Source organism: Capsaspora owczarzaki (assembly GCF_000151315.2).
Source record: "Capsaspora owczarzaki ATCC 30864 unplaced genomic scaffold supercont2.16, whole genome shotgun sequence".
In the NCBI taxonomy this organism is placed as follows: domain Eukaryota; class Filasterea; order Ministeriida; family Capsasporidae; genus Capsaspora; species Capsaspora owczarzaki.
This window is the reverse complement of record NW_011887307.1, coordinates 704013-728870: the sequence shown is the minus strand read 5'-3', so window position 1 is coordinate 728870 and position 24858 is coordinate 704013. Positions and strand designations below refer to the sequence as shown.

The 24858-nt window shown below is 53.3% G+C and overlaps 8 protein-coding genes across 8 annotated transcripts; 4 read left to right on the top strand and 4 right to left on the bottom strand.

Annotated features, from left to right (window-relative positions):
* Positions 1-2: 2 nt before the first annotated feature.
* CAOG_07957 (TM2 domain-containing protein 2) lies at positions 3-1083 on the top strand. The gene is made up of 3 exons (XM_004342995.2): positions 3-260; positions 467-673; positions 784-1083. Exons 1-3 carry the CDS (start codon positions 64-66, stop codon positions 995-997), a joined length of 618 nt encoding a protein of 205 aa, XP_004343045.1. The 5' UTR covers positions 3-63; the 3' UTR covers positions 998-1083.
* On the bottom strand, positions 998-4174 carry CAOG_07956 (hypothetical protein). Its single transcript, XM_004342994.2, has one exon. The coding sequence runs from the start codon at positions 3900-3902 to the stop codon at positions 1137-1139; it is 2766 nt and encodes a 921-aa protein (XP_004343044.1). The 5' UTR covers positions 3903-4174; the 3' UTR covers positions 998-1136.
* A 190-nt stretch (positions 4175-4364) lies between these two features.
* CAOG_07955 (cofactor-independent phosphoglycerate mutase) lies at positions 4365-7329 on the top strand. The gene is made up of 9 exons (XM_004342993.2): positions 4365-4403; positions 4541-4631; positions 5233-5649; positions 5732-5910; positions 6017-6098; positions 6182-6291; positions 6365-6758; positions 6878-7012; positions 7091-7329. Exons 2-9 carry the CDS (start codon positions 4559-4561, stop codon positions 7252-7254), a joined length of 1554 nt encoding a protein of 517 aa, XP_004343043.1. The 5' UTR covers positions 4365-4403; positions 4541-4558; the 3' UTR covers positions 7255-7329.
* Positions 7330-7355: 26 nt separating this feature from the next.
* Positions 7356-9041, top strand: CAOG_07954 (hypothetical protein). The gene is made up of 2 exons (XM_004342992.2): positions 7356-8344; positions 8459-9041. Exons 1-2 carry the CDS (start codon positions 7402-7404, stop codon positions 8941-8943), a joined length of 1428 nt encoding a protein of 475 aa, XP_004343042.1. The 5' UTR covers positions 7356-7401; the 3' UTR covers positions 8944-9041.
* Positions 8993-10228, bottom strand: CAOG_09141 (hypothetical protein). The gene is made up of 5 exons (XM_011272549.1): positions 10104-10228; positions 9696-9931; positions 9386-9544; positions 9210-9299; positions 8993-9129 (listed from the first exon to the last, which is right to left on the bottom strand). The coding sequence occupies exons 1-5, from the start codon at positions 10204-10206 to the stop codon at positions 9034-9036; spliced, it is 684 nt and encodes a 227-aa protein (XP_011270851.1). The 5' UTR covers positions 10207-10228; the 3' UTR covers positions 8993-9033.
* Positions 10219-14877, bottom strand: CAOG_09140 (hypothetical protein). Its single transcript, XM_011272548.1, has 19 exons — positions 14747-14877; positions 14246-14306; positions 14012-14128; positions 13782-13925; positions 13644-13695; positions 13465-13553; positions 13258-13375; positions 13036-13167; positions 12752-12963; positions 12513-12664; positions 12336-12414; positions 12143-12232; positions 11926-12061; positions 11742-11848; positions 11547-11678; positions 11392-11458; positions 11190-11318; positions 10825-10967; positions 10219-10722 (listed from the first exon to the last, which is right to left on the bottom strand). Exons 1-19 carry the CDS (start codon positions 14829-14831, stop codon positions 10374-10376), a joined length of 2394 nt encoding a protein of 797 aa, XP_011270850.1. The 5' UTR covers positions 14832-14877; the 3' UTR covers positions 10219-10373.
* Positions 14878-15069: 192 nt separating this feature from the next.
* Positions 15070-19707, top strand: CAOG_07951 (ATP-dependent RNA helicase DDX24). The gene is made up of 12 exons (XM_004342989.2): positions 15070-15955; positions 16116-16536; positions 16608-16756; positions 16866-17347; positions 17448-17839; positions 17912-18022; positions 18119-18407; positions 18525-18636; positions 18741-18858; positions 18946-19120; positions 19241-19470; positions 19571-19707. The coding sequence occupies exons 1-12, from the start codon at positions 15089-15091 to the stop codon at positions 19636-19638; spliced, it is 3414 nt and encodes a 1137-aa protein (XP_004343039.1). The 5' UTR covers positions 15070-15088; the 3' UTR covers positions 19639-19707.
* CAOG_07950 (hypothetical protein) lies at positions 19663-24790 on the bottom strand. The gene is made up of 22 exons (XM_004342988.2): positions 24676-24790; positions 24256-24411; positions 23870-24118; positions 23763-23787; positions 23548-23642; positions 23372-23457; positions 23108-23285; positions 22954-23006; positions 22740-22893; positions 22597-22663; positions 22432-22515; positions 22237-22349; positions 22093-22167; positions 21786-22028; positions 21414-21716; positions 21000-21315; positions 20646-20928; positions 20529-20563; positions 20350-20467; positions 20191-20269; positions 19942-20124; positions 19663-19846 (listed from the first exon to the last, which is right to left on the bottom strand). The coding sequence occupies exons 1-22, from the start codon at positions 24745-24747 to the stop codon at positions 19784-19786; spliced, it is 3030 nt and encodes a 1009-aa protein (XP_004343038.2). The 5' UTR covers positions 24748-24790; the 3' UTR covers positions 19663-19783.
* Positions 24791-24858: the final 68 nt, after the last annotated feature.

Genomic DNA, 24858 nt, shown 5'->3' with positions numbered 1-24858 from the left:
TTTTTTTTTTTTTACATCCCTGACTTCATTTCTGAGCAACTTTTCAATCCCGATTTCTTTCGAATGCAGCGCCCTGCTCGCTGTAGCAAGAGCAGCAGCAGCACTCTACTTGTGCCATTAGTGGTTTGCGTACTCTCCCTGCCATTATCGCTCCTCGTCACCCCAGCGTCATGCGAGCCGTTCGTCAATGGCTGCTGGAACGCGAGCTGTCCCGGTGTGAACTACGACCCAAACACGCCGCTCGTCCTCTGCTCCAACCTGTACGCTGCTCACTGCATCACCATGAGGTTTGACGAGAGAGAGAGAAAGAGAGAGCCAGAGACTGAACCAGCCGGTGATGATACCTTTGAGCATTGCTTTCAATTTGGTTCCTCTCGCCCTCTTCCCCCTCTAATCTCCAAGTCTTGCTTCTAATACTAATGCTCTGATGTCTGCCTTTGTTTTGTCTCGTGAATGCTTTTTTCAGACCTGTGGCGTTTCTCAGATGCGACCCTCCGCTGGACTTGTCTGAGCACCCTGAGCGCGTCGCTGAGCTTGGCTATGGCTGCGCTGCATTTGGCACTGTCGGCGACTATGACTCGGCGCCGCGCACGTCCGTCCTATGCCGCGTGTTTGATGGAATCGAGTGCTATGGGCCGCGCAATTTTACAACAGGAAATGTCCCATGTATCACGTATGGCCAGCAACAAGACTTCAAAAACACTGAGACGCTCAGAAATGACTTTTGGGGGGGGCTTATTTCGTTCAACTCACTGCGCCCTGATGTCTCCCTTCGTTTTGCAGATATGGATCATACAGCTTCCCAACCATCTTCATCTACTCTCTGCTATTCGGCGTCTTTGGAGTGGATCGCCTAAGTCTCGGACACGTCGGAACTGGCATTGCCAAGCTTTTGACGTTAGGCGGCTTTGGCGTTTGGTGGATTGTCGATCTCGTCCTGCTCGCAACAGGGCACCTCACGCCTGCCGATGGCTCTTGCTGGGAGCGCTGGCGATGATTTCGTGTGATTGTTGTTGTTATTGTTAAGTCACAAATTGTACATTAAACGGAAGTTTGGAATCCCAAACATGCAGCAGCAGCAGCAACAACAACAACAGCACCAATCAAAATTTGCAAAAACTGCACTCGGGTCGCCTTCAAAAGCGGACTGCCGAGCCAGCAGCAGATTCCTTCACCGCATTTTGTTGGACAGAAGGCGTTTCAGAAGTACGAGACGCGGATGCTTGTTGCAACGGTGGCGTCTGTGGTAGCGCCAGAGCAGCCATGTGTTGCAACATCAATGGGTGCGATGGAACCGGATATAACGCTGGTCTTGTCTGTGGGTTGTGCGGCGGTTGGGCTCGCATCATCTGCATGTACAGTTGGTTATGGTGTGCGAGTGGTAGGTTTAGCTGGCGAGGTGGTTGCCACGAGGTGGAACGTGAGATGGTCTGCAAGTGCTCTTCGAGTTGGAGTTCGGCGGCCGTTCGCTGTCGAGCAGCAGGGAAGTGTGCTGCTCTGGTTGCCTCTGATCGGCCCGGCTCATGGGCCGTTGAGTACTGAGCGAGTGCACGCGCTGCGGCAGCAGTTCGTTGTTGCATGGTCGCGATTGTCGAGCGAGGATGTTGCGGTGATGCACGCTGATCTGGCAACTCCCGCCGTTGCGATGAAGCAGATTTGGGCGGTCGCCCTCGCTTCGGAAACTTCGGAAGTGATGGGCTCGCTCTAGACGGTGCTGGCGCTGGTTGCATCACGTGAGGATTGCGGACCTGCGGAGGCATGGTTGAAGAAGCAACTGTTTCCGCTTGATTTCTAGCGTTGGGGATTCTTGTATGAGACTGAACAGACCTCTGGAGTCGAAAGTTCTGGGGCTCGGTTTGCGTGCCGCTGGCAGCTTCACTCGCGCGTGACAGCATTGCTCGATGGAGTGAGAACAGGTCCCACAAATTGAGGTGAAAGATCAGCCGCTCCGAAGGATGTTCAAAAGAATTGGTGTGTCGAACGAGAACAGGAGCGCTTGGACCTGGCTGCTTTGGCTCTCGGGTCAGCAATAACAAGCTTATCAACTGATTTGCCAGGTTGCCTTGCGACGAGCGGAACTGGGCAACTTGGACTGTTGCCATGACGCTAGGTTCTGGGATGCCAAATTGAACACATTGATATGTGTTTGTCTCGGCATCCGCAATAAAAATGGTGATCAACAAGGAGGATGTTCCTCGGTACCACGCCAGTGATTCACGTGGCGCGTACGACCGAGCAAACATGCGCGTCAAATCTTGGGTCGAAATGGGGACTGAGACGGCATAGTCGTCCGATCTAGCGACTGGCACACATGTGCACACTCGCGAGCCAAGTAGAGTGCATAGAGAATAGTACTGAGCGAACAGGTCGTTGTTGTTCCGAGCAAATTCGAGAACGGAGAGATTTCTTGCGTCCTGTTCGGTCGGGGAGAGTATCTCCCACTGCATTTCGTAGGTTTTCGTCTCGGTGCGCATTGTAATCAAAACTGTCTGCCGAGACCTCAGCGATGACGATGCACGCTCGAGCGAGCTTTCGCTCGGAGTTGCTGGAATCGGATCCGCGTCATCAGTCAGATCGACGGGGCTGTGCGCCACCATGGGCCGCGTCCTTTCAGATCCGACGATTGGAATGGGACTTGGACTATGCATGGCGGGGCTGAATGGTTGCGCTGAAGACGACTGATGTGAAGCTGGCAATGACGCCGGCGCCCGTGTTGCATCCAGCGAGCCAGTGTAGTTCGTTCTAGTATGTGTTGCTGCTGACGCAATGACGCTGGTCTCTAAAGTTGTGCGATCCTTTGGCGGAGATACGTGCGGTAGACGAGCTCGAGCTGGTTGGTCGCTGCTGATTCCGGCTCCAGCTCCGGATTGGATTGTCGCGCGTTGTGGTGTCTCGGGTGAAACGTTTGCATAGGTCCCTGGGCCAGTGAGATGCTTTGGTGCTGGCGATACGTCCATCGGTCGAGCCGCTTCCGTATCGAGGTCAGTAGCCATTGAACGAGTTGATGCCGGGTTTGTTGGAGGGGAATTGGCGTTCGTGCGCTTCATGAAGGTTTCCACAGAGGGTAATTCTTCGTCATCCTCGTCCTCATCCTCCTGCACGTCATCGTTGTCTTCCTTTTCCAGCACGTCGCCGTCGCCGTCGTGTCGGACAACAGACTGGACACGCGGTCTTTTGACGACTGGATAAACCTGTGCAGGTCTGGCGTCAGTCGTCCGCATCATCTGCTCGTCATTGTTGCTGCTGTGCGCACTGTGTAGGTGTATTTCGTTGCGCTCAAATAGCGGAGAAAGCTCGGCTTGTTCTAACGTCGGAGAGAGCGGAAATGGCTCGAACAGCGGACCGTGCTCAGACTGCTCAGACTGCTCAGACGCGTCGTCGCCGTCTTCCTCGCACGAGCCATCCTCGTCGTCCGACCGACCTCTCCTTTGCCTTGGATCCAGCCTTGGCATTGCTGTGGGCGACGGCGGGAATTCCTGCGTCGCGTATTCCTCCTCAAAGACAAAGTTGTCAATGATGTGGGTGGCTACGACTGGCAAGCGCGCGTGCTGGTCGTCACTGGGTGAATCAGCGGATGCATCAGCATCACACTCGTCATCATCAGGAGAAGTAAAAGTCATCGAAGTAGTCATCGTCGTAGTCATCGTAGTAGTCATCGTAGTAGTCATCGTATGAGTCGTCGGAGCTTGATCTTGTTGGTTCAGACTGAGCGTCGCACACTGATCTGCGGCGGCGAATGGCTCGGGCTGGCGCTTGGGGTGGCCATCTGTTGGGGTTGCGCGCCTTGGTGAGCCACCAGAGTCCAGTAACAGTGCGCGAGCGGCAGGCGAAGAGGACGCTGAGGACGCTGAGGGCGATGCTGTGGTTGGCTGGTCTGGTGACCGTGGCGGCCGTTCTTGCATCTGCCGCTGGGAAGGGGCTTTTCCCTTGCGACTGTGATGGTGTGTGAACTGGGGCTGAAGGGTTCGGGTTGTGGAATGGGGTTGCGCGGGGGTCAAAAGCACGGATAAAGAGAATAGGGAAAAAAGCGCGGGAAAGCTGTCAAATCTCAGAAATCCACACCCCCGCCGCAGCTCAGCAACCCAGCAAACGAGGGGAGAGTCACACACAAAGTAAAGCACACCAACAAACCAATCAAACAGAAAAAGAAGAAGAAAACGAAAGAAAGCAAGAGTTAAAAACCAAGACTGACTGGCTGAGAAAGCCCTATTCTGTTCGCCTCTGTTCTCAGCCATTCTCAGTTGCACTTTGACCCTCAACCCCTATTGATTATCACTCACCACTTTTGAATTTTTGACCGATTTTGTTGCTTGCTATTTTTTTTTTTTTTTTTTTTTTTTTTTTTTTTTTTTTTTGCTTTTTCACTCTTTCTTTTGAGCTTTTCTGAGCGTTTTTTTCTTTTTGTCAGTTTTCTGAGATGATCGTCTCCATGACTCACAACTCGCTTTCGACGCTCACTCGCTGCTGTTTTTGATTCCACAATGAATGCAACACTATTATGAACACTGTGGTGGTGGGGCGTATTTGTCTCATTCAATAGGAAGGACAAAGCATAAGCATGGCGGCGACTGTTGCGAACAAGGCCTGCTTGATTGTCATTGACGGCTGGGGCATCTCGCCCGAGGAGAACGGTGAGTTCCGTCATGAGTTTCGTACATACATTCAATCTAAATCCTAGTACCTGGATTCAAGCGCGAGGCTGAGGCTGCAGCGGAGAGAACGACGAGCAGAGGTGGTCTCTTACGAACAAGCGTGATCAACCCTCATTGGAACACGAGCGAGCGCTGGATATCCAGTCTATCAGCTCAAATGTCATCTGAAGTGCTCTTGGCTTATTTTGACGGATGAACGGTTGGCGGCCGACCGGGCGCGTCCTACTCAAAGACGGGGAACATCTTGTATTGAGATTGAGTGGATTTGCATTGGGATTATGCAGTTGTGCATTTTGGGAGCTCGCAATCTCGTGGCTCTGAAGCAAGTCTCTCAGTCTCAACGAACAAGAAGATCTTATTGAGCGGGGAGAAAAGCGATTGTGTGGAAATGCATTGGAGATCTATACAATTTTCGCTATTGGATTTTTGCCAAACCGTGACTCTCACTCTCATGCACTCAGATTCGAGTCGAGGTCGAGATCGAAATTCTTTCATCTCAACCCAAACAATTTGAAAAAACCGGCGGTAACTCACCCTCGATTCTCAACTCTCAATTCTCTATTCTCAACTCCCCATTCAGGAAATGCCATCGTTCACGCCAAGACACCCGTCATGACGCGACTCGCAACCGAGTACCCGCACGTCCCGCTGGAGGCAGCTGGTCTGGCTGTCGGACTGCCCGCGGGTCTGATGGGCAACTCGGAGGTTGGCCACATGAATGTTGGCGCAGGTCGCGTCGTGTACCAAGACATTGTCCGCATCGAGCTGGACATTGAGCGTGGTCGCTTTGCCGAAAACCCGCGTCTGGTCGCTGCCTTCAACCGTGCCAAGCAAGGCAACGGCCGTCTCCACCTGCTCGGTCTTGTCAGTGACGGCGGTGTCCACTCCCACATCAACCACCTCTACGCCTTCCTCGCCGCTGCCAAGGCTGCCAACGTCGCTCAAACCTTTGTTCAGTTCTTTGCGGATGGTCGCGACACCAGCCCGATGAGCGGAGGTGAGGCGTAGCTCGGGCATTGGATGTTTGTTTGTTTGGAGGAGCTCGAACTTGGTGGGCTGAATGCTCTGCTTTGACACAGTCTCATTCATCGAGAGCCTGCTCGCCAAGCTGCGCGAGCTCAACTACGGCAAGCTGGCCACCATCATGGGCCGCTACTATGCGATGGATCGCGACAAGCGCTGGGAGCGCATCAAGATTGCCTTCGACGGTCTGGTTTCGGGTGAAGGCGAGCACGTTTCGGAGGACAAGCTGATTGAGGTTTGTTGGCGTTTTCGGCACCGCACGCCGAGCCGCATGTAGTGAAAGCCGGGGCGCAACACAATTCTAACTTGCTCCTTTTCGTTTTGGGGGGGGGATTTCGTAGCGCGTCAAGGAGCTTTATGCCAACAACGAGACCGATGAGTTCCTCAAGCCGCTGATTGTCAACGAAGCTGGTCTCATCCAAGGTCAGGATTGTCGCGCTAGTGCTCGAGTTTTTTTGCTCTGAAAACGACAAATTGTTTGCTAAATTGAACCAACTCCTTCGCAGACGGCGACACACTTGTTTTTATCAACTTCCGCTCGGATCGCATGCGCGAGATTGCCGAGAGCTTTGGCGTCAAGGCTCCTTTTGAGCCAAAGCGCACCCCTGCTGACCTTGTAAGTTGATCTTTGGCTGGATCATTGTCTTGACTTTTTGTCTCTCAATATCTCAATATCGGCCCACCTGCAGCACATCACGACCATGACCCAGTACAAGGCCGAGTACCCCTTCCCGCAGCTCTTCCCGCCGCAGTCGCTGGGCGATGTCCTGTCCGAGTGGCTCGCAAAGAAGAGCATTTTGCAGTACCACGTTGCCGAGACAGAAAAGTACGCGCACGTCACCTTCTTCTTCAACGGCGGTCGCGAGCAGAGCTTTGAGGGTGAGGACCGCAAGGTTGTTCCTTCGCCCAAGGTGGCCACGTACGACCTGCAGCCCGAGATGAATGCCGATGGCGTTGCCACCGAAGTGGTTGCTGGCATCGAGTCCGGCAAGTATCCCTTCGTTCTTTGCAACTTTGCCCCTCCGGACATGGTTGGCCACACTGGCAAGTTTGAGCAAGCTGTCAAGGGCGTCGAGGCGACAGGTATGGTGGTCTGATGAGTTGTTTTCTTGGATGATTGTTGCGCTCCGACCCGAGTTTTGATTTTTTTTTTTTTTTTTGTTTTTTGTTTTGGTTTTGGTTTTGGTTTTTGTTTTTTGTAGATGCCGCTATCGGCCGCATCTTTGAGGCCTGCGAAAAGCACGGCTACATTTTGTTCATCACTGCGGATCACGGCAACGCTGAAAAGATGCTTGATGGCAAGGGCGGTGCGCACACTGCTCACACGACCAACCCAGGTACGTGTGGACGCTGCTTTGTGCACGCGTCTTTTGCAATGATTGCTGACTTGATTCTTTGTTTTGTGTTGCTGGTAGTCCCGTTCATCATCACGGACAAGTCGCGCAAACTGCTCCCCAACCCGCCCGTTGGTCGCGACGGCCCTGCCAACTTTGCGCTGTGCGACGTTGCTCCCACCGTGCTGAACGTGATGGGCTTGGACACTCCCGCCGAGATGACCGGCCACAGTGTTTTTGCATAAAGGTCTGACACGATGATGTGAGAGTTGCAAAGCGGTTTTTGTGTTATTATTGCAACAATACAATCATCCCATCCATTCTGAGCAATCGCCAGTCTTGAACAAGTCAATCACTTTCACTTTCACTTTCTCTCATTCTCAGATTTCGAAATGAGCGCGCGCAACATTTTGACAGTCGGCAGCCGGAATTACCGCGCGCCACCAACGCGAGCGCGGCCCAATCCAACGCCAAGCACCTCAGGTACCTCAAGCACAGCTGCATCTGCTGCACCAATACTGGCACTGGACGCGTCGCACGCTGACGGGATGAGCGCGTCATCAGCATTGCGTAACCCAGCGAGTACTCCGACAGCGACGCGGGCAGCGACCACGCCGACCTCGGCCATGCGGAACACGGATCGCAATGGCACTGCTTCTGTTGATGGTCCTGATGACGATGACCGGGTGTACCGCGACGAGCCGCCGTGCCCCGCGCCCAGATTCGCACCGCGCTCAGCGTCTGAGCAGGACCATGATCAAGACCAGGATCAAGACAACCTCGTCCACTCTGTCATGATCCCAGACAGCGATCTGCCAATCCGCGAGGTGTCCAAGCTTGCACGCGCTGGTCCGGGCGGTCGGCTGTCCGTGTTTGAGCGATGGCAGCGCTTGTCAGAGTTACGTGGAAGCCACTTTGCCATCACGACGCAGTCCAAGGCGACAGTCATCACTGCGCCGTCCGAAAGCATGCTTGAGCTTGCGCACGACCGCCTTGTGCAGGAAGTCCGATCGGTCGCAGCGTACTCGCATTTCGTGTCGATTCCGCTGCACGACGTGTCCATCGTGACTGCCATTCGTGGCATGGCAGAACGCATTCTCAGAGACCCGGAGTACAGTCGGGATAATATCGAGGCCAGCACGATCGTGCCGCCAACGCAGATGCATCTCTCCGTCGGAATGCTCACGCTCTTGAACGACGCTGAGGAGCGGCGCGCTGCACAAATACTCGAGCGCGCTTGCCAGGCCGCTTTGGCAGATGCGCAGCTTGCACCGGCATTCTCGGCCAGCTCTGAGCGGATTCCAGTGATTACTCTGCGTGGCATGCGAGGAATGAGTACGTTTTTGTTCTCGCTGTTTGAACTGAAACTTTTGGGGGGTTTGATTTGTTTCTTATTGCGATCTTCTTCTTCCTCTTCTTCTTCTCCCGTTTCGTTTCGGGGTACAACAGCAAACGACCCTCGTGCAATGAACGTCTTGTACGCGGTGCCAGAGTTTCAACTCGGCGCGCAAGATGGCTCCAGTCCGCTTGGCTTGGGCGCCTCGCTGCTGCAGCTCCTTGCGAGCAGGATTGTCGCCGAGTTTGTTGCCAGCGGATTGATGGAAGCCAAGTTTGCCAGCGACCTCAAGCTGCATGCAACCCTGATCAACACAAAGTACAGGGGCCGCAACGTCAATCCTGTCTTTGCTGACTTGGTCGCAGCCACAACCGTCGCGCAGCCAGAGCCTGTTCGAAACAACGGGAAGCAGCGACAGCATTCCAAAGGCTATGCTGAGCGGATTCCGATAGACGCATCCCGCGTCATGGAGAACTTTGCCGACTCATCCTTTGGTTCTGCGGTGATGCGTTCCATTCATCTCTCGAAAATGCAACATGATCCTGCCACCCAGTATTACGCCAAGGCGGCAGAGGTGGTGGTTGTTCCCCGACCATGAGGAGTTGTGGCTTCTTCGGGGGGGGGGGAGACACACTTGTTAAAGCACATTGTTGTTAAGATATTATTATTGTTTTTTGAACAATTGGTACTACACTGATTTTGAAAACTTGCGCTCGAGCGATAATCGCATAAAGGCTAGTACGTTGGCTGCCGCCTTCTGTGCCATTTCAATTGTGTAAAAGTACTGCAAAGTGCAAAGCAGAGAGAATGTGTGAGCGAAACAATCCACAAAAATGGTTTGACAGCCCGCAGATACGCCCATACCTCGTCCACAGTGAGTTGGCCCTCTGTCGATGAAAATACAATTTCTTGGTTGGTGCTTTCGAACGCAAACGTCGCGATGCTCGTGGCAGCCTGTGCAAAAAGAAAGCAACAAGTCAGCTTCTTGCCCTCTGCACCAACAGGCAGGCCCTCTCCCACGTTAACCAAGCCTGCCTTACCGTTTGCTCTTCCAGTGTCGGATCGAGGAGCAGCCGCCGCTCTGAACTGCCATCCGCAGCGGGCAGCCAAGCACACGTTACCGCGGCGAGCACTGCGCTCATCGGCACGCCAGCATCGATCAGCGCCATCGACGCCGAGTTCAGCGCACACGCCAGCAGCTGGTTTTTTGTTGCAAACCCCAATCCAAGCATATGCGCAAAAATTTGCTTGTGACGTTAGTCCGTTGCATACATGGCACATTGATGACATTGATGGTCCCAATGGATCAATCCACACATCAAAGCTGCAAATGGAAATCCGAAAACTCACTGCGCCGTCGTCGTGCATGACTTGGACAATGACAGTGATGCTTGTGCGCGGGTTTGCTGTGCGCTGGATGACTGGCTCGAGCGCCTGTCGCAGGATTGCCTCACAGACGTGGTCGTCGACGCCAGCGAGGCCAGTCTTCGGCCGGAACACGGTCTGCACAGTCGCCTTGTCGAGGAGCTCCTTGCTCGACTTGACCTCGGCGGGGCCATACACGGCAGTCAGCGCGCTCGTGTCGCCTGTCAAAACAGGGGAGCACACGTGTTGCGGATTTAGTCAGCGACGAGTATGGGGAAAGTTTGGGTAAGGATGGTCGAGTGATAGCATTGTTCACTAGGGTCGCCTAGAAACTGGTACACCCACTCCTCCTCCTTCCTCCCACCTCCACCCTTGCTGATCCAGTCGCATTACGTTGTGAGAAGCGCGATGAGCCATCTGCACGCGAAAGCACAGCATGCTCAATCGAGAGCTCGCGCAGCTGGTTTGGCATGCGACCGTCCGCTCGAGTGACCATTTGGATCTGAGATGATGGAAAACTAAGAATGACTGAGCTTGCGCGAGAATTTGGGTAAATACAAGAATACAGAGCCAAGTATCAGCGAGATCTGGAAGTTCGTTTGGTGCGTTCAGACCAGAAAACAACAACAACAACAGACAAAGTCAAAGAACAAACGCTGCAATTTACAGCTTGGTTGGAGCGGCTTCAGCAGAAGAAGATGAAGAAGATGAAGAAGAAGCAGAAGAAGCAGGCGTTGCAGGTGCAGCCGCAGTCGCCGCGTCAGGAGGAGTGATGGAAGGGGGCGGCACGGCCAACTTGGCGTCCGACGAATCGGTGGTCGGGGTTGGCACAACAACTGGAATCTTCTCCGGCTCCGGGGCTTCTTCAGCAGGCGCAGAAAGCAGGTTGGGAGCCTCTGCGGTCACAGTAGCCGGTTTTGCCGCATCGAGTGACTCGGAACGAGCTGGAACCGATTTGGGCGTCGCGATCGTGGCGAGGCTGGCATCAATCATCCGGAACTGCCACGACCAGCTACAAAAACAGAACATATAGTAATAAAGAGCAAGAATAGTCAGCGCAAACAAGTTTTGAAAAAAAAGAGCTGCACAATATCTCGTGGAGCAAAGCACTCACGAAGCATTGTACAAAAAGGGCCGAAGATCAAATCGATTGTCATCAGGGCTGTAGGCCTCCGCGTGGTAGGACGGAGTCAGCGTCGTCATTTTGTGCCTGTTGATTGCATAGGACCGGAAGAAGTGCTTGACTTTGATGGCAATCTTCAAAAACAAGAAACAGAAGGTGAGCAGAGTCAGCGCCCAACCCCACACACACACACACACACACACACACACACACACACACACACACACACACACATACACACACACACACACACACACACACACACACACACACACACACACACACACACACACACACACACACACACACACACACACACACAGTCAAACCCAAAATAAAAAACGCGCCGCCCATACCTCGGCAGGAGAGAACTTGTCCTTCCAGACAATCACAAGCTTTGTAAACATGCTGTAGGGTCCGTATCGCGACACCTTGCGCAAACGCCCGTACACGGAGAGTTCGTCATAAGTCATGCCCATATCGGCCTGCGCACGAAAAGAACAAGTTAGAGCAAGCATCAAGACACACGCGGGGGCTGATTGATCGAGTACACTCTACCTCGTCCGTTTGGGTGTATGACGCCGTGATGGGTTCAAGTTCGGCGGTCGGAGGCGCGTCAAAGATGCTTTCAATCCAATCACACTCAAAAACCAAATCAGTTCAAGTCATCATCATCATTCTTGTTGTTCGTCAAACTTGCATGTTCAGCTCACCCGTTCAGCGATGTCCAACCGTGCGTCTGGATGACAAAACGGATAAACCCTCGCAAATCCGTCTTGCTGATTCCTCCGATCGGGTTGATGTCGGCCGCGGAGCAGTCGTACTTGGTAAAGTAGCCTCGAATGCTGAGCGAAAGGGTTAGTTGCCTCTCCCTCTTCACAGATAACAATGCATTGCCTCAAGCCTACCTTTCATCCACATTCGCGGAACCGAGGACGAGAAGGCTTCCCTCGCGACCACGCACCCACAGAAGAAGTTGGGCAAAAAGATACGCAAGCACCATTCGAAGGCGCGCCTGGCAAATAGTGAGACAAAGTGACAATGAGCGATAGGTCTTTGTGACTCAATGTTCAGCACCGACCCGAGACAGACCTGAATGTTTTGCAGTGCAAGATTCTCCGTGGAAGAGCCGCCGTAGGTGCGGAACTTGGGGATCATCTTTGTGGCAATGGTGAATACGGCCAGCACGGCTGCTACAGCTGCATCAAAATTGATGCTCAGGTGATAGCTATGCAGATCATTGGAGGCTGAGAATTCGTCTCAACGAGTTGATACGTCCACTTTTTTGACAAAATCAGTATAAACGCACCTGCCGAGCTGTTGTGCAAGAGCGGACGCGCGGTCGCGAGTTTCATTGCTCGAATTGGCGGTTCCCATGTAGCAAGTGTGCAGGAGACGACTGAATGACAATTTTGTTTCAAAAAATCCATGAGTGCTTCTGTCGACTCCCATTAAAACCTTGTCACCTCGACCTCATATCAAAAAGAATGGCGAGCTCATACTTTGTCAGCTCCGCAGGATCGGTAGGGGTGTACTGAGGGTCGCGGCAGATTCGGCGAACGTCTTGCAAAACTTGAGCATCTGTCGGTGTGGTCAAGGAGCGTTACCAAATCAAAATCTCACGGGTTGCCTCATCAAGTATTCCTCAAGTCTCAAGCAAAAAGAAAAACATCACATACTGTTGGCTGCAACATTGTCGACAACGAGCTTGCACATGCAGGCGACAATGCACGCAGTCGAACTGCTGTCAATCCCACCGCTCAATGGAAGGAAGAAACCGCCCATGCCGCTTCGGCGCAGGTAGTCCCAGAGCCAGCAAGCGGGACCAAGACTGCGGCGTAATCGTTGTTCAAAACGAGGCGGGAGGTCAATGAGACAAGGACACACATTGTGAAATGGCACACTCCAACTCCGTTACCTGATTTCTTCGCTCGGAGTGTGAATGCGCAGCGACTCCAGCGGCTCGGAAGGGAGATTCTCCGGGAACAGACTCGGAGATTGCGCCGTAAGCCGAGAGTCCAAAAAGAAGCGGTGGTAGCTGGGCGTGTTGGTTGCCTGGGCGCCCCAGCTCATCTTGCTCGCGCGATAGCTGCGAACATCTTCGAGGTCGATGGTGGCCGTCACAACCTCCTGCTCGACTGAAATGTGAGAATCCATGCTGCTGCAAAACACAACCCACTTGACACCACTCGTGACACTCACCACATCGTCCAAGGAAAACTGCGCGCCCTGTGCGACAATCTGTCCATTCACGGCAATCATCGCACAGCCGTCATAGTAGACGCGCTCTCCGTCGCAGCCTTTCTGGTTGGAGTACATGTAGATGCCGCCGAGCTGTTTGAAATGTGTGCAGGAAAAATGAGGCGGGGGGACAAACGTGTTGCAAAGCGAATTTTAGCGCTCGTAACCAACATGCTAACCGACCTTGCCAGATGCAGATCGGATCAAATCGAGACGAGTATGCAGCTTGCGCAGCTCGTGATGACTGCCGCTCCCGTTTGTGATAATCTCCACGCCGTCCAGGCCCATTTGGATGTGCGGACTGACGCGAGAGGGAACCAAATGAGTCAAAAAAATGTGAGCAAGCTGGCTGGCTGGCTGGTTTGATGCACAATGAGGTGCAGCACAAACCTGTTGGGGGTGAAGAGCTCCTCGCACGTCTCCACACCCACGCAAGTATCCAATGTTGACACGACAGCATCGCCAAACGGGACAGTTATCTGGAATCATCCAAGGCGCAAGCGTCGTGTGAGTCCCTCTTGCATCTGCGCGAACGACAAAAGATGCCAACAACAACAACAACAACATGCCTGGCCTGTGATCGCCTGAATGATGCTTGGAAGGTAAAAGTCCTCCGTCTCCCTAAGAGACGACCATTGTCAAAAATATTGAGAACAGGTGGCAGCAGCAGCAGCACTTTCGCCGTTTTCCTCCAATTCTCAACTCACCGCTGAGCTGTCCAAGGGGTAAACCAGCGCCCTTCACGATAGTTCCCATCCATTGCCAGGAACATTTTGGGACGGATGAGCAACACCTTTCCGTTGAAGAAGAGCACGCGGCAGTTGTACCGAACGTTTTTATGGAGGATTGGCCTGAAGCGAAGCAGAAAAAAATGACGATGAGCACACCTGTGTGCATCAAACGTCGTAAAAGTCGAGGAGGTCGTAATCACACTGACATGCCAACATCGCAGAGAATGTCGCGGCAAACCGGCGACTTGAGCAACTCGGCGAGTGATTGGACTGAGTGCAGGAAGGTATCCGACTCGAGGAAGTGATCGTTGCAGCCATAGCCACTATCAATTTGCATTGGATGAAGTTTTTGCGAGGTGAGTTTAAGTGAGGGCCCAATCAATGGCTGATGCATTGAATTGTCTTGTCTGAGGTTTTTAACTCCAAAACACTGATCTGACCTGATTTCGAGCTCTGGTCCAGATCGGAACGTTGCGCCGCGTTGCTTGGCTTGCTCGATGCCTGTTTGGATTCACGAGCCAAAAAGAGTTGAGAGTGAGTGAGTGAAATGAGTGTGAGTGAGTGAAATGAGTGAAGTGAGTGAGTGAAGTGAAGAGTACCGTACGACACATCTCCAAATCCACCCCCCCTGAAAAGGCCTCATAATGAATTCAGAGTGTGAAACGCAGACCAACACACTTGCAAGCAAGCAGAACGAGAGTGAGAGCGAGATGTGAGACTGGGCTGACGTGACTTGATGACCGACGCCACCGCCACATCAACCCCATCCATCCACCCACCCATCCATCCATCCATCGCCAAAATGCACTCCATCAATGATATTCATGGATGTAAGTGGGATGCAATAGAACAAAGCCGCAGTCGTAGTCGCAGTCGCAGTCGCAGTCGCAGTCGCAGTGGAGGGGATTGGGAATATCGAGCTATGCACTGATGCACTCTACTTGTGAGGATGCGCGCGAGGTTGCCGTCAAAGTCCATTGCCCACTGGTTGAGCGCGCACACGGCGACCGTGACCAAGTGTGCCATGCGTTGGATGTGGGGAACAAAAAAGAGAAAAAGAAAAAAAGAAGAGTGAAAACGACCAAAAAAAACAGAGGACGAGTCTCAGAAACCAAGAAGTTGGGCGAAAATCTCAGAAAATCAATCCAAAACAGCTCAAAACAGCTCAAAGCAGCTTCAGAGCCACCCTCGTCATACAGTACTACTGTGGTAGGAGATATCTCAATCACTGATTTCACACCACAGCTCAATCTTCTTCTTCTCTCATTCTCTCAGAGTATCGCATGCCGTCTGTCAAACGCCGACTCGAGGAGCAGACCGAGGCGCAGTCGTTCCCTGGTGCTTCAGCAGCAACCCCATCATCATCATCGAGCAAGCAGAAGCCCAGCACGAGCACCAGCAGCAGCAGCAACAGTAAGGCTGTGCGAACCGAGTCCGACGTTGACGCGACCAGCGCAAGAACCGATTACAAGCAGCAGACCAAGCAGACCAAGCAGACCAAGCAGCAGACCCGTCCCTCGAATGATACTCGTGATCACGATGCTGATGCTGATGCTGATGATGCTGATGATGGAGTGCCGGTCGTGGTGAGCAACAAGAGCAAGTCAGCGACTGCGCCTCGTGGCACCGCTGCGCATCCACATGGTGGTGGTGGTGGTGATGGCAAGCAGCCTGCGTCCAGCAAGCGTGATGGCGCGACCAGCAACGCCTCATCAGCAACAGCAGCAGCAGCAGCAGCAGCAGCAGCAGCAGGAACTGACAAGCGTCGTGCTGACAAGGAAGGCGGCGCGACGGGCAACAAGCAGAAGCAGGACACCAAGAAGAAGAGCAACAAGAAGAACAAGTTCAAGGCACCGACGGACGCTGATATCTACTACGACGACGACGACGACAACGAGGACATGGCCGAGTCTGCGGACGGAGGCGATCGCGCGGGCGGCGACGACAACGACGAGGAGCACGAGCACGATCAGCGACTCGGACGGTCGCTCAAGTGGCGCAACGTCGAGATCGACCCGTCCATCTTCACAACCACTGAGGGAATGGACGGCTTCCTCGGCCTGGAGGAAATCGACGATTGCGACGTGCTCTACGACGATCTCGGCGATGCTCGCGCGAACGGACAGAGCGGCAAAGTCGTCAAATTCAAGGTATGAGCAGTCTCGTCGTGCCTGTGCTTGGGATGTTTTGGGTGATGGGATGGAGTGTCTGAGCGCAGGTGCAGTTCTCTTCAAGAAGGGATGGCATACTGAAATGATGATCAAATACTAAGATTTGTCGTGGTTTATTTGCGTTTCGGTCTTGCTGCAGCGTGTCAAAAACATGGAGGCGCTGCGAATCCGACGAGCATACGAACGCAATCTGCAGCGTGACCAGGAGCGCGCCGTCGCAGACGCATGGACTGTGACTTCCGAAGAGGCCACGGGTAAAGCCAAGAAGGGCGCCGCAACAAAGCCCGCCGCTGCCACCAAAGTTAGCGAAAAGCCGGCTGCATCTGCTGTCAAAGAGGCAAGCTCAAAGAAGGGTAAGGCGGCTCCCACGGCGGCAGAAGTGACTGCTCCCGCCGCCCCCGTCTTGTCCAAGAAGGCCGCTCGCAAGGCTGCTGCTGCTGCTGCTGCTGCCGCCGCCGCCGTTGCCACTCCTGATACCTCTGATAACGCGGATGCTCAAGCCGCCGATGTAGATGCTGATACAGTCGACGCTTCCTCACAAGGGCGTGCGCCAGTCACGGGTAAGTCCACTCTGTTCCTCCAGTGTTGAATTGCTCTTCCGGGCGAATGTCACTCACACGCTTGCCATTAGACATGTCTGAGTGGAATGGATTCGGATTGCACGAACTTCTCATCAAGGGACTGGCCACTGCGGGCTATGCTCGACCCACCCCGATCCAACGCGAGGCACTGTTGAAGGGGTTGCGCGATTACCAGGACATTATTGGTGCTTCCGAAACTGTAAGCGTGTTTGTTTTTGAAAATCCTCCCTCCCTCCTCTGCGATTTTTGAGATTTTTTTTTGTTTTTGTTCACCATTGATTGATCTGGCTTGGCACACCATGATCCAGGGCTCGGGCAAGACGCTGGCATTTGCTCTGCCAATTCTTCAAGTCATCTTGAACGGACGCGACAAGGAAGCAGCACGAGAAAGTCAAAACGGCGACGACAACGAAGCCGAAACGGACGCAGCCTCCAAGAAGGTTTTCAAGAATCGACCCTTGTCGGCGCTCATTTTGACCCCGACACGTGAACTCGCAAGTCAAATTCGCGAGCAAATTGTCAAAGTCGCCAAATTCACAGATATTTCCGTTGTGACTGTGATTGGAGGCCTGTCGGCGGAAAAGCAGCGTCGTGTGCTCAGCTACTGCCCAGACATTGTCGTCGCCACTCCTGGTCGACTGTGGGATTACATGTCGCAGGGCAACCAGCACTTGACCGAGCTGCGCTACTTGCGGCACTTGGTGCTTGATGAGGCTGATCGCATGGTTGCCACGGGCCACTTTGAAGAACTGACCAAGATTCTTGCCATTCTTCCTGTTCAGAACCAGCGGTTTGTGAAATCTGTTGCGCTGGGTTTTGCTCCTTGGTTTGCAGGGTGCGTTTTTTTTTTGTTGACTGTTCTTGTGTGCGCTTGTTTGTGACTCTTCCAGATTTGCCGAGACAGACGAAGTCCGTGCGACCAAACACGACGAAATTTTGCCTCGCGCAGACGCTTCCAAGTCCAAAAAGAGCAAAGGTCGCGCTGCGCCGATGCAAGTCGACGAGGACGACGAAGAGTTTGATGGCGTGGACGAGGAGGAGCTCGAGAATGCGGATGGCGATGAAGAACCTGCCGAAGACGCTGACGAGGACGAGCTTGACGAAGACGACGATGATGACGCCGAAGAAGACGTCGAAGACGACGAGATGCAAGTGGATGACGATGTCGAGGATGACGCCGTCGACAATGTCACTGAAGCCGAGGAAGGCGAAGATGGCACTGCGGCTTCGTCGGAGGACCAGGCTGCGTTCGACAGTGTTCTCGAAAAGCTCCGTCCGTTTGGTAAGGCGAGCGGTGGTCGATGGATGAGCTGTTTGGTACAATTTCTCATTTCGTGTGGTGTCATCTCCGTAGTTAAACGTCAAACGTTCGTCTTCTCGGCCACAATGACCCTCGATCGCGAGTCGTTCCGTAAATCGCGTCGCGTTGTTTCCAAAAAGAAGAAAGTCGATCGCTCCCCGTTGGGTAATCCATCACAGCGAACGTCGGAGCAGTGAGATGGGATGAGCGCGCTCTAACTGCTAGCTGCTTTGTATTGTTGGCTTGGTTTGTCGTTTCCAGCGGTCGTGCTGCGACAGCTTGACATGCAGGACGACCCCGCAATCATCGACTTGTCGGGCAAGCGAGGCCTTGCTCAGACATTGACAGAGGCTAAAATCTCTTGCTTGAAGGAGGAGAAGGACATGTACTTGTACTACCTGCTCAAGCGCTTCCCTGGCCGGACGCTTGTTTTCGTCAACTCGATCGACTGTATTCGTCGTGTCGTTTCCATCTTTGTGCTTCTTGGTCTCAAGCCACTGCCCTTGCACGCCAATCTTCAACAGCGTCAGCGCATGAAGAATTTGGATCGGTATGTTCTTTTGTCGCTTGTGTTTCTACAAATTGCTTTACAAGTTTCCTCCGTAACTGATACTCATTTTTGCTGCGCATTTGTACATGCGTGTGTGACAATTCTTGTCCCAAACAGCTTCCGTGCCGATCCCAACTCGTTTATCGTTGCGACGGACGTTGCGGCCCGTGGTCTAGACATTGCTGGCGTGGATCACGTCATTCATTACCAAATGCCGCGAGACCCTGAGGTAGCCCACTTTTTGCTTTTGGTCGTGACCTTACTTGCAGGGACGAAAAACCAAAAACACGCTAACATGACAACATGATGCCTTTTGTTTTTTCATTACGACAGACGTATGTGCATCGCGCAGGCCGTACAGCTCGTGCCAATGCAGCTGGCATCAGCATTTGCGTTGTTGGTCCCGAAGATTTGAAGGGCTTCCGTGGCATCTGCTCCGCTCTTGGTCGAGGTATGCCGTTGAATGCTTACCGACTTGTTTGTGTACGATTCCTCTTTTGGCGTTGCACTCATTTCCGTGAACATTTGTCTTTTCCAGAGGATGGCATTCCGTCCTTCCCGATCGACGCCCAATTTTTGGCGGGCATCAAGAAGCGCCTGTCCCTTGCACGCCAAATCGACCAGTTTGAGCACAAGGCGCGAAGTGACAAGCAGCATAACGAGTGGTTCAAGAAGGCGGCACAAGAAGCCGACATTGAACTGGACGAGGATTTGTAAGAATAGTGTGCACGCGACGTGGAGCTTTTTTTTTTTTTTTTTTTTTTTTTTTGGCACAAAAACTCGACTTTGGTTTTGTTTTGTTGTTGCTCGTGTCTTTTGTTGCCTTTCTCCAGGCTGGTTGGCGAAGAAGTTGAAGATGCCGATAGCGGTCGTCCCCGACACAACCAGGCGTCGTCCAAGAATGGCAAACAAAGCAGCAAGCTTTCGCGGGAGGAGCAAAAGCAACGCGATTTGCGCGCTCAGCTTGAGGCGTTGCTCAAGAAGCCCCTGCTGGCCCAGTCCACCTCCAGCAAGTTCCTCACAACGAGTGCCGATCCCAACCATACCAAGCGACTCTTGTCATGTAAGGTTGCGCGTGTGCTGTGGTGTTGGAAGCTTCAGACTTTGTACGTCCCAGCCAGCTCACGCTCTACATTTTGTTCGTGTGTTTTTGGCTGCGTTAGCGGACGGAGACTGGGCCAAGCTGGAGCAGGCTGCACTTCCTGCTGTTCAACAGATGTCCAAGCACTGAATACTTGCCTGATGATGTTCCCAGTGTTTATCTTTTGCTCTGTTTTATTACAAGGCAATTTATTCGGGGTTTGTTTGTTTTCGGGTAGCACTCAAAAGAAGGGGAAATGGGGGAGAAGGTTGGGGAGAGACATTCAGCCGGACTTTCAGCTGAGGGCGCTCATCATCGACTCGAGAGACTTGCGCAAGTTGCCCATCTGAGTCGATTGCTGCAGAGGTGTGACCAACGACAGGCGACACGATGAGTTTCTTTCCTGGCACTCCGTATCAACATGGAGTCAACGCTTCGTTGCGCAATCATTACCGTCTCCTTGATCAGGCGGTTGTGCACGCTCGTCAGCTCGTTCTGCATGGCGAGATGGGCGGCGGTGGTCTGACGATCGTGCTGATCCGACAGCGAGGTGTTGGCTGCAAACAATGCAGCGATCTCGCCTTGAGTTGCAGCGACAAACTGCTGATGGGTGTCCATCATGGCTTGTATGGCCTCCTGGAACCAAGCGCGAGTGAGCGGTTTGTGCACACGACTCGATCCACTGAAAAGTGGCCGCCTTACCACGAGGCTATCCTGAGCCTTTTGGTTGGCAGCAACAAGTAGCGCGAACTTGGTTTGCAGTTCTTCGTTCAGCTTGGCGCTACGGGTTTCAGCGTTCAGAGGCGTTGTGAGTTGCTAGCTTTGGTGTTTGCAACAGAAACAAAAGCTGTAAAACTGTACCGCTCGCCACGTTGGACCTTCCAAAGCTTGAGCAGCTTTTTCTGATTGGCAGCAACGGTCTGTTGCGCCAGCGACTGAGCCCGCGACTTTTTCGTTGTCGCCGCCTTGTGGATGGTGGCTGTGCGCAGCAACGTGAGCACGCTGAAGAGCTCTATTGTTTGCTGATTGCAACGACTTACTGTTGAGGGCGGACACGAGCTCATCCATCTCACGCCTGTTGGTAAAACAAACATCAACATTTTTTTGTTTGTTTCGCTGCGCAACACACAGCGACACAGAGACACTGGCGCACTTACGCGGCTTCCCGCTCCGCAGCTTCCACGTCGTTCTCGTCGTCGGTGACATCTTCTTGGATGCGGGCATGGGTGGTAGCAGTGGTAGATCTGGTAGTAGCTGGACTTTTGCCCCCTTTGCTGGTCGGAGCTGCAGGAACGGCAGCAGTGCCTGCCCGACGAGCCCTATCCCCCGCTTTGAGTGCAGCATTGGCAGCTTTCAGAATGGGCACCTGATGGTCGTCATCGTCGCTCCCCGTTGTGTCGGCCACGCGCATGCGCTTCAGCTCGTGACGTACCGAACGATCTGCAACCAGAGGGACCCGAGTTAATCACGCAGCCAACCAACCATGGAGTCTCGCATCAAGTTCTCAGTACCTTCCGTCATAGAGGGACCGCCTGCACGGAGTGCCTTGGTGGGCGTCTTGGCAGGAGTGATCGGAGTCCACGAGAAAGCGGGACGCGGTGCCGTTTTGGCCTTGCTGCGATCTTCCTCGATCGGAGCCAGAGCTGGAAGTGTGGCAAAGCGGTAGGTGGCTTCTTCATCGTCGTCGGAGCCATTCAGGCTCTCTTCTTTGCGCTCATCATGGCGGGAACGGCGAGTTGATTCGTACACCTTTTTGGGTGTTGGGGTGGGCTCAAACTCAAGGCGACGCGCAGCTGGAGTGTGAGAAACCAGGCGCTTTGCGGATGCCTGCAATGTTTAAGGTGCAAGCTGTTAGCCTCTCGAGCAAAAACGGAGCGCAAAAAAACCCACAAGCAGAAAAGTTCCAAAATCAAAATGTGACTTACAGGCGTCGTGTGCTCTTCTTCCTCGTCGTCATCGCTGGAGTCGTTTGAGGCGTCTCCGTCACTCGCGTCCGAGAACGAGTCGCGCATCTTGCGAAGGGCGGCCTTGGTCTTCTTGGCGGCGGCGCGTCGGGACGGATTTCTACGGTTGCGGTTTGCTGCAGCCTCAATGTCAGAGCCTTCGCTGTCAGCCTCCGAGGAAAGGTCTGGCGCCGCTTGCTTTGTAGATTTGGCTGCAGGTTGTTTGGATCTCGCGGGAGTGTCGACACGCTTGGAGCCAGGTTCTCTGTCGCCAGTGTCTTCGAACTGCCACCACACAAGATGTCAGACATACAGACCTCGACGGCAAATTCGAAAACGAATGGTACTTTGTACCTCGAATGCAGTGTGCTTGGGGCGACCGGAAGCCTTGCTACCGGTAGTCGCCGGCGGCGACTTGTCGCGCGCTCGAGACACGGCTGATGACGAGGCTCCACGCTTGATCGCAGGTGTAGCAGAGTTGCTGGGCACTGGTTTGCGGAAAACCGAGGTCGCGGAAATGACCGAGACACTGTCAATATCCATCGATCTCATTGGCTTGTTGGCCGCCGAGGCATCTCCAGTTGCGTACTGCGTGGACTTTGGAAACAAACGGCTGTGTGAGTGACGGCCTCCGACGCGGACTGAGGTGTTCGTTGCTTACCTGCTGTGGAGGCTGCTGCTGAGCTTGAGCCTCGGCTTTGTGGATTGCAAGCAGCTCAGCCTCTTCCAGCAAGTCCTGCGTTCGATGGAGTCGAGTGAGCCAAACGGAAGTGTTTATCAAAAGCTGGTTTCCCTCAGTACAAACCTTCATGTTGCACTGAATCGGCTGCTTGGAGACTGATGCACGAATCGGTTGCTTGGCATCGTGGACGCCAGGAGGTCGGAGATAGGTGCCCAAGCTGCGGCACAGCGAGTTGGCTGTCGCCAAGAAGTTCAAGCCAGACAATGAGTTTCGAGCTTGCTGCGACAGCTCCTTGTCAAGCAAAGCAAAAAAGCTCACCTGCGGTGGTATTTTCCAGCTCAAAGCCGACTGTCAGACGATCGTGCGATCCGATGCCATGAAGCTGCAGCGTCAGAGTGGTGTCTGTGGTTACGGCGCAAAACGCTCAAAATAGTGAGGAGATTCAGCCCAAGCCGCTCATTTCCATCCCCATTCATGACGTACCGGTGACACTCCACTTGGCAATCTGGTCAAAAGCCACAGTAGCCACTTCATCGCAATCAAACAAGTCCTATTCACCGAGACAATTTTGAGTAAAGATTGAAACAGCCGCACAGCTCCTTGTCCGCGCGCTCCACAAGCATTACCGCAATGGCCTCAGTCGGGCAGTCGAACGACAGTGTGCGCGGGGCCATGTTCAGATCAAACCAGTACGGCATGTCCTTGTAGCTGAGCACGCGCGGTTTGTCGTTCCCGGTTTGCACTTGCACTTGGATGGCGACAAACTGGAACGAATCGACACTGTTGCACACGGCATTCCGATGAGCATTTGCTGTTTTGGCATGAATCTGATGGTCTTACCTGCGGGCGATACCCATGTGATCGTTCAGCTTGTTGACAAAGGTGCGAGCATCCTGGACGAAACACAAACAGAAAAGAGATTTACGAGATTAGCCAAAATTTGAAACGCAGCTTTTGGTACTGGTTTTACTCATGATCTATCAATCGTACGTACCGTCAAGAAGGTCTTGGAGGCGATGGACGCAAACTGGACGGCAAGCGGCCGATCGGCAAAGAGGAAGGCTCCCCACTCGTCGCGCCGGTCGGGACGACCGATACGGAAGCAGAGCTCCACAAGCGCGCGCTGGAACTCAAAGTCTCCGGCATTGGAGATGTTCGCTGCCACTCGCTTCCTGCCAAAAACCAAAACCAAAAAAAACAAAACGTGCTCAGATGCCTCGAATCGGTTTCCAATAGTGTTTAACCCGCCACAACGTACATCAGCTCAGGTCCCTCTGGGTGGTTGCGAGAAAGCACCATGTTCTCCTGACAGGTGCTAAGCAGCGTGTTGAGGCAGCGGACAATCTGCAGGACGACGGTTCATTCAGAAAAAAAAAAAAGAAATTAGCTCCGATTTCTCGGCCACGCTCAAGTGTGAATTCAAGAGTTGTTTACCTCAAAGAGGGATTGAACAGACAGTGCAAGTTGAGCATAGTCTCGAGTGATTGTCATCAGGTCGTGCACGACGTGCTGGCCAAGGACAACTTTGCCTGCTCAAACAAAACGATTCGAAACACAAAACCATTCGAACAAGAAAAATCAGCACATTGAACAATGGCAAGTACTCTTGCAAGAGTTCATCGACTGGGCTGTTGAACAGGATGACTTGCCATGAGCGGACAGGCTTGCCAGGGTCTAAAGAGGCAAACCAAAAAGCAAAGGTGAAAATGAATGGCAGTGGGGATCACTAACATTTGCAACGAGCAGCGAGTCTAACCTGCATGCACTCGACGGCAGCCAACAGCAATGGTTCGTTGCAGAGGCGTGGTTGTTGCTGCGCAGCCTTCCGAGCACTGGACGGAGGTCGGGACGGGACGCAGCCCTTCAAAATGAACTCAAGTTGCTCCGGCAACCCCTGCTCGATCAGCAAAGGCGCGAGCATCGCTTGCAGCTCTGTCTTCTGCAGCAGAAGACCAATGCACTTGAGCAGAAGGCCGAGGTAGTCCCAGCGGCGAGCATTGATCTCCTAGGAAAGCAAAAAAAAAAGCAATTGCGAGGCAAAACGCAAAATAAAGAAGAAAAAAAAACCGCGAAAAGTGAAACAACGAGCTTGAACGCACATCCAACCGCCGCGGAACAGACCCGCCATGCGTGCATACATACCACAGAAATGGCGTCTGAGATGTCCTTGCCAAGCGTGCGGACGCCGCTCGGGGTCACAAGCGGCGTATCGGCCGAGGCAGACGCCACGAAACGCGCCAATTCGACAAAGATCGCATCGACTGGCTCGCTCTCCAGGCGGCGGAAGAGCAGTTCAAACTGGCAATTGTGCAACCATGTCAAGTGTGTTTGTGAGTCAGGCACAGGTGACGATTCGTGAAGCACAAGCAACGTAGCGACCAAAAAAGCGAATTGGCGTTCAGCTGGATTCGCGGGTTTTCTGAATTTGAAACAAAGCGTTTTCGGCGCGCTTTCCCTTCTCTGTCTCTCCCCGCTCTCTCTTCCCTCTCTCTCTCTCTCTCTCTCGCCTGTCGCGGCGTGCGTTCGAGACAGCAAATCAACAGAGAGGCGTTGTGCCTGTACCTTCGTGGTGTGCTGCGAGAAACTCGCGGTCGTCGTGGCGGCGCTCGCCTGTGAGACGGAAGAGCGCGGCATCGTTCAGCTTGGTTTGAAACAACGAAAAACAGGGGGGAAAAAAACAAAATGAAGAGTGCCTCTTGATTTGGAAGATGGAAATCAAATAGGGAACTGCAATGCTCAATGACA